This window comes from Trachymyrmex cornetzi, unplaced genomic scaffold, assembly GCF_001594075.2.
Source record: "Trachymyrmex cornetzi isolate Tcor2-1 unplaced genomic scaffold, Tcor1.1 scaffold320, whole genome shotgun sequence".
NCBI classification, from domain to species: domain Eukaryota; kingdom Metazoa; phylum Arthropoda; class Insecta; order Hymenoptera; family Formicidae; genus Trachymyrmex; species Trachymyrmex cornetzi.
Window position 1 is genome coordinate 92,076 of NW_017297898.1, and position 8,346 is coordinate 100,421.

Below are 8,346 nucleotides of genomic sequence, written 5' to 3' on the forward strand. Positions count from 1 at the left end.
CACATTTAAGACTACTGTAATTTAGTTTTTATTTACATCATTCATTACATTTAATTTCGTGCATAACCACATGCTTCCTTTACATGTTAATTAAAATTAATTGAGAAATTTCTAACAGTGTAGGCAATTATGTAAAAAAAAACCACGCTACCAAATCACTTTTTACTTCTTGCCTTTTGCCAGCACATTATAAGAAATATTTGAAGTTCTAAAACAAATATCAAATATTTTCTTCGATGTACTACGATACATACAATTAGCGCAGCTAAAACTAGAAAGCTATAAGTTTTGAGAAAATCGATATATGAAATTGTTTCATTCCGCGACGAAAAATACTAATTTATAAATTATATTTTTTTCATTTAATATAAATACAAGTTATCTATATACTAATATACAGGGCTTAGTCGTATTTAAATAAAATTATTTAAAATATATACTTTTAATAAAAAGATAAAGGGATTATTTAGTATTTATTATTTTAAATAACTTAAATTCTTCTGATGATTTAGCTACTTATTTTAAGTAATATTTTAAATAAGTTTTCAAAACTCATTTTACACTTTTTAATTAGTCGTATCAGTCAGGGGATCGGTCGTATTTAAAATAATTTCACTTAAAATGTGTATTTTATAAAAATAAAGATAATAAAGCAGTTATTTAGTATTTATTATTTTAAAAACACTTTCTAACTTATTCCTTATTTAATACTTTAAATAAGTTTTTGAAATCTAAATTACAACGTTTCATATTATCTCTGGTATAGTATTTATCGCAAATATGTTTTAAAAAGTGAACTATAAAGAAGAGGAACGGCACAGCTATCCTAATAACACACTTTATCCGGAATACATTCTGAGGATGTCCTTAGGATATTCAAAGGATATATGGATGTCCTTTGGACATCCTCAGGACGTCCCTTGGAGGTCTGTGTTGTTAGGGTACCTGCCTACACGAGTGTCGGTAAGTGAATGATCATGCGAAGAATCGTAACTGCGCGTAAATTGCGTAAATATAACGCGCTACCCGCGCCCTATCGCGTTCAAACAAATCCCAAGGCTGCGTGCCAACCATTCAACTATCGAAATATTAACGCATATTATGAAAAAAGTAAAATAATTATTAATATAAAAAAATAGTAAAAAAATATTAATATATTCGCTACATTAATATTTTTTATATTGTCCGATGAATATTATTTCTTAGATTCGTTACGCACTCACGCACAACTCATTTATATCTTAGATATTTCAAATTGTGTTACAATACGCGCAATGTACGCAATATTTTTAACAAAATATAGACGTATTGTGGCTTTTTGTTATTTTTGAATCGTTTAATTCTGTAGTCGTTTACGTATTATTCCGCATTTTTAAGATATTTCTCCGAGAAATTGAGTTTTTACAGATTTTTTTTAAATTTTGATATTTTTTATGTTTAAAATCATTTTATCTACATACAGTAAGTGCAAAAAGTATTCGTACAGAGAAAATGTTTTTTAAAAAAATTTTTAAAAGTAAACATTATCCAGCAAGAAATGAATCATCGAATTGATGTCGAACGAATATCGATATGATGATTTCAACACTATAATTTGACGTCGATTCGATGTTTAATTAACGATCCTTTCTTTTGATGGATAATTAACAAATTTATTCATAAAGAATAAAATAGACTGTATGTTTCTTAAAATTATATATGTCAAAAAGATGTGTATTAATTATAGAAAATATATATCACCTAAAAAATAAACAAAAATTAAAAACTGTATTGTTTAAACAATCAAAAAGTATTCAAGTACAGTCGAGAAATTTAGCTTCTAAAATCAGAAATACATGCGAAGCTCGGTTGTTATGTTAGAATAGAATGTATTCATTGTATAAAACTGCTAATTAATGTTTATTTTCTACAAATAAGATTTTTTAAATAAAAATTTCCTTGTACGAATACTTTTTGCTCTCAGTGTACATATGATTAAAATGTCAAAGACCCTAGCGATGCCGAAATGGAGATATTCACATCTTCAAAGTTTCAGCTTTTAATACGTAAACTACTCCTATATAGTAAACCTTGCCGAAGTAACGTTATTACTTTGCGGCGAAAATCTTCTATAGATTTAAAAAAGAAATAAGTATAATATGTAATGTAGAAATATTATAGCAACTTTATTTAAAAAATGAGGGAGCCTAGCGATGCCGTTTCTAAATTAGAGTAGTTTAAATTGGTAATTTGATAGAATTTTCTCCTTCTCGCACGCCGATCGGCGAGACAGAGACATGCTGTTGCCACATTTCAACTGTCTTCAGTGCGGACTAGTGTTCGTGCACACGCATACGACATTTGTGTGTACGTTCGCCTCAAAAGTTTCAGCTCTCTTTTCAGATATCATGCGTGAAAAAGCATATTCGTAGGTTGTACGCGATTAATTTTCTAGAGCGATTGTAGCCGGAGAAATATTTTAATCCGCATTATTATTTTATTACCTAATCAGAAACAAAACGTCAGAATCATAGACATGTATGATCTGTTTTCTGTTCCTGCACTAGACTGCACTAGAAATTTCTTTCTCGCTTCTGACAAATATCAAACATATACCTATTTCACTTTAAGTTCCAAAAGTGTACACTGATTCAGCCACAGAAAACAGACCTATAGAATGCAGGAATTACACAAATCACGATTTTATTTCAATTAGTCATATTTTAACTTACAATAGTACTTAGAATTCAACAAATTTTGCATATTTTGCATTGTGAATTTAAATATATAAATCAAATAACAAATAATACAGGACTCTTAGTTTTTTTAAAAGACAATACAAAGATGTATAGGGCACATAAGAGTCAACGTAATTAAGTATGAATGTAAGAACTATAATATGATAAATTAAATATATAAAACAATTCTATAAATAACACATTGTAAAACACATTACATTACATGTTTCGGCTCTTGGATTGAACCATCCTCAGATAATATAAAATTTACAACCTTAAAATTCTTTTCCATCGTCATAGAAAAATCGTGATGAAAATTTTCCAATTTATATAGCGATATTGATGAATGCCTCACGGAGGCCATGAATTACTTGCAAGCGATTTACTGACCGATTGTTCGGAATTTCATGATCAACGTGATCGCAGTTATCATTTCTTAAGAAGAAATACTTCGTCAAATTCATCATAAAATCAGTCGGTAAATCGCTTGCAAGTAATTCATGGTTTCCGTGAGGCATTCATCAATATCGCCATGTAAATTGGGAAACTTTCATCGCGATTTTTCTATGACGATGGAAATGAATTTTAAAGTTGTAAATTTTGTAGAGAAATTATCTGAGGATGGCTCAATCCCCAAGAGCCGAAACATGTAATGTAATGTGCTTTACGATGTGTTATTTATAGAATTGTTTTATACATTCAATTTATCATATAGTTCTTACATTTATACTTAATTACGTTGACTCTTATATGCCCTATATATTGTATTGTCTTTTAAATATATAATTTACAACAATATTCACTTTTTTGCGGTGCTCCTGATGGAAATAAAATAAATAAATCACTGAAATCGCTGAAGTAAACCCTAATGAAAATTTTTCTTATAATTTTTATACGAATTGTAACACATTTCAGAAATACTCAGAAATATTCGGAAAGTTTACATTCAAGTGAATTCTGAAATATTCTGAAATTTCTCATCCCATAATTTAAAAAAAGTATTTTTTAATTTTTTAGATTTTATAACATTTCATCAGAAATTATACTTACAAAAAATCTTAGAAACCTTACAATATTTCATAATTAACATATATAAAAAATTCTGAGAAAAGATGTAAATTTTCTGAGAAATGTTCCAATTCGTATAAAAATGTGAGAGTTATAAAAATATATAGAAATTCTGAAAAATTATATAGAAATTTTGAAAAATTATATGAAAAATTCTGAGAAAAATTTTCACTAGGAAATCTATCAAATTAATAAAGATTTCAACGATTTTAACGATTAATTTTCATCAGAAGTACTGAAAAAAATGGATATTGTAGTTTGTTTCTACTTCTTCAAAGGGTAGTAGTGTGTGAGGGCATTGTGCGGTTACAGGAAAAAAAAAGGCCCTCATATCTTCTCTCAGATTTCTCTCTGTTCAAATACTCTAAACCTAATTGGTCTGACAAATGCCAAATACTAGCTGACAATAGAAATAAAAATAAATACATACTTTAATATTTTTAATATTTATTATACAATATATAAAATGTATACGTAACTTTTTATATAACAATTAATTTCAGTTAAGACCAATAACGTATCATATTTGGATCAATATTTTCAACAAAAAATAATAAATACATATATTGCATCGTTCATCCGTAATATTCTTTACGCTTTACTACTCTTAATCTTCTGGTAACATATGTACAATTGTTATTATATGTAAAACTCATTTTGAGTGTATATCTTCCTAAATCTATTACATTGTAAACGTTTAAATATATTTTTGCACATACAAAAATATATATATTATTTTTATATACAATTCTTCGTATAAAGATTTCATCAAATCTTCACGGGAATTTTTTTCTTTGTGAATTTGCTAAACAAATTTTTCTTCTTTTTCTTATATACGTAAGTACTTGATAAATCTAAGCTGTCTAAGTTATCTACCGATGGTAGATTTTGAACGATTGCTTCTGTAGTTAAATGATCACTTTTCTTAGTTTGCTTCGTCTTCAAATTTGAAGTAATTTTTTCCCATCGTAATAATGTCTTGTTCTTTTTATTATTAACGTTTAAAGTTTCTATATCACTTATTGCTTTTGCGATAACTTCATCTTTACAATTTTCACTCTTCTGTTGTGGAAATTTTAATGCTTCATTTGTTTTTTGAATAATGTAAGGTTCGTCAATATACTTATCGGAGTAAGTTTTCTTTATTTCTGCAGTCTCTTGCATTATACTACTATTTCCTATTTGAGTCGAACTGCTATAAAATTAATAATGTGATATAATATTTAGATTCTTAAAATAAAGTAAAATAGAACACAAGAGTTACGTTACCTTGTAGCAGTAGAATTCGAAGTTTGTATAGAATCACGTAATCTGCCCCAAAAATCAAATAATCCTTTACGATTATAATCCAAATTAAATATATATTTCAGTTGAAATGGCAATTCACAGCTTTTGTATATACATGGTATAATTTTTCTTTGTCGCTTTTCTAAAGAAAAATACGATATTTTAGAAAAGAATACTCAAAATATCGTTTCAATTGCATATTAAAAGAAATATGATGTGAAAACATACCGATACTTAAAGCTTGAGTATAGTTTAAAAAAAATTTGTTTGCTGAGTGTTTCATTAAATTTGGTGATACTATAATGAGTAATCTATTACATCGTTCGGATATTAATTCCATTACTGCTTCATGTTCGAATTCTAAACCAGCTACCAAATCTCGATCTTTTAAACACAGCTGAAAACAATAACGCAGTTTAATTTTATTTAAACTTATGTAAGAAAGAAATCACACATAAATTTCATTTATTTGCAATACCTTTAGCTGAAATTGTATCTCAAGCTTCTCAATCATCTCCTTCACAAAAACAATATCCTCTTCTGCATATAAAAGAAATGCATCGTAATATTGCGATCCTAAACCTTGCTTTGATCTGTGAATATCATCTAGAAAAAACATTCAAATATTATGTCGTTTAATATAATTATGAACATGACTGAAGTCTATTATGTATTGCATAAAATAATTTAAATTAAAATCACTATGAACCATTACAAACCTAAAGTAAGTATTTTTTTATCTGTATATTCGTCCATCGGATCTGCTGACATTTGAGCTCTTTGCTGATGCTCCAAATACTTCTCAGCATCACTTTCTACAACAATAAAAAAATCTTTCAACGATAATTATTATTATTGAAGTTTTACATCCTTATATTATTTATATATATTTTTTTATCAAATTAATGAATATCAAAAGACAAAGTCTATTTTCGTTCTATTTAGTATAATACGTACGGAACAAAGCTTCAGTGTCATCAATAACGTCCCATCTATCCATTTGTTCCATCATTGCTTGAAAATCTTTTATTGTAAAATCTTTTTTATTTTTGTCTATCAACTCTGTGAATATGCGCATTGTTGGATCGGAATGTGACATAAGCATTGACACGAATTTTGAGCTGAATTCTAACTGATGCGCCAAGCCTCTCCAATCTCTTGTAATTTATTTAAGAATTAGTGAACACATAACATTTTTGAAAATGCATATTTATACCTATTGAAATCACTAATGATAGCATACCTTGGCAAACCGTTGTCGCTTGGTAAAACCTTCACGGGGTTTAACATTGTTGCGATAACTTGTCTGCTAGCAACGGTGGCTGCAACAAGCGGCACAGTCGACAAATCAATCGCCATTTTTACTTCCTCTTATCTCTTTTTTTTATTTAAACAAATATTTATAGAGATATAATGTATTGCGTTTTATATTATTAACGAAATTGATGTTGTCACAGTTGTAGCTACAATAGTATCGTTACTTTACAATACGATATTTGGCGGAATGCTTTGTTGTAACAATTCATCACTGACGGTTTGCTTTCTATCGATTTCTTGTGTATGCAATTAGCATACATTAGATGTCAATAATTGTTCACGGATCTCTTTTCTATTCTAAGATTTCCATTCGTTCGATACACCTTTATTTTGCTTTACATTCACTAGAAACAGACTACTACAGGTAGTTTAGGCTTCTCCTGAAGATTATAGGGAATTCTCAGAAAAAGACTGGGGAAATTTTCAGTGCTGCTTGCGATTCTCTCCTTGGAAGTGACGATTCAAATGTGAGGCATGTGACAAGTGGTCTGTTTACTGTTCCTGCACTAGGCTGCTCTAGAATGCTCTTTCTCGCTTTCGACAAATATCAAATGTATATCTATCTTACTTTAAGTTCTAAAAGTGTACACTAGTTCAGCTACAGAAAACATCACTAAGAACGGAAATATACTATTAAATTTGAACGTTGTACTCCAACGTTACGTTTATTATCATATTTTTCTTGTTCTGTTCTCCAGATCTTATTATATAATTATAAATTATATAAGTATAAATTATGTGCATACAAATAGTTCCAATAATTGACGCTCTTAGCGCTTAATATCATTTGTTCTTGTTTAACATTTGATAAACAATGATATGATTAAAGTGCCAAAGTGAACGCTGTATTTGGCTGTAGCCTTCCAATATTTAATTCACGAATATACTTTACAATCTAGTTTATGATCAAATATTGATTAACTTAATCAGTAGAATTGTACAAAACCATATTTCTAATTATATAATTTGTCATTTCTGATATAATTTTTGTTTTCACATTAATAACCAAGAAGAAATTATTAGATAATAATTTAAAGTAACAACAAATTAAAAATCAAGAACTTACGAAGTGGTTTAATGAGCTACGCTAGTTGATCATGTTAGGATAAATAAATTTTATTATATATACATTAATAATAAAGTCAAACTTCTATCTCTATAATGTGCGGTCATTCTCAGTGACAGATAAAATAATTATGAATGATATGAGAAAATAAAGAATAATATGTAATAAAAAATCAATTTAAGACATCAAGGTGATAGACGTTTTGATCTTTATGTCATCTCATATTCAAAGAGAATGCAGATAAAATTTATAATAGTGAAGACCATAAAATTGATACCACATCTACAAATAAAAAATTCTACAAAAGATGTAAACGTTCTCAGTACTTTTAACAAATGTTCCATTTTGTATAAAAAATTTGAAAAATTTTCTAAAAAGTTATAAAATTATATAAAAATTTTGAAAAATTATATAAAGAATTTTTAAAAAAATTTTCATCGGAGATGTAAATACTCGTTATCTAGACGTATAAACTGTTTTTTATATCCCAATTTTGGACGTTATTATGCGTACTGGACGTTAGATACGTACGTTATAGATACTGTTAATTAGATCACATAATCGTAATATTTACTTGTTTGATCTTCAGTGTGTTATTATTAGTGTAATGTATAAGAAGATTATCTATAGAGCGCTTCTGATTACCAGTTGTTTCAAAAAAATTAAAACGTTTTCTCTTTACACAAAATCATCTTCACTTGTTTTCAAAGATAGCGAGATACATACGAGGTGTGATCAAAAAGTAAGGTGACTTTTTGAATTTGCGCGCTCTGTATACACTCTAATTTCAAAATTTTTTTTTTGTTGGTTGGTACACTCGTCACGATCATATGTTCACAGTTTTGACTATATAGCATGTGTTGTTTTTATGTGAGAGGCATAAAGGTTAGA

The 8,346-nt window shown here is 28.1% G+C and overlaps 1 protein-coding gene across 1 annotated transcript; it reads right to left on the reverse strand.

The window, feature by feature from the left end:
• Nucleotides 1-4,553: 4,553 nt before the first annotated feature.
• Nucleotides 4,554-6,761, reverse strand: Myd88 (myeloid differentiation primary response protein MyD88). The gene is made up of 7 exons (XM_018509855.1): nt 6,316-6,761; nt 6,030-6,229; nt 5,792-5,887; nt 5,551-5,678; nt 5,301-5,469; nt 5,055-5,214; nt 4,554-4,980 (listed from the first exon to the last, which is right to left on the reverse strand). Exons 1-7 carry the CDS (start codon nt 6,429-6,431, stop codon nt 4,554-4,556), a joined length of 1,296 nt encoding a protein of 431 aa, XP_018365357.1. The 5' UTR covers nt 6,432-6,761.
• Between the last annotated feature and the right edge of the window lie 1,585 nt (nt 6,762-8,346).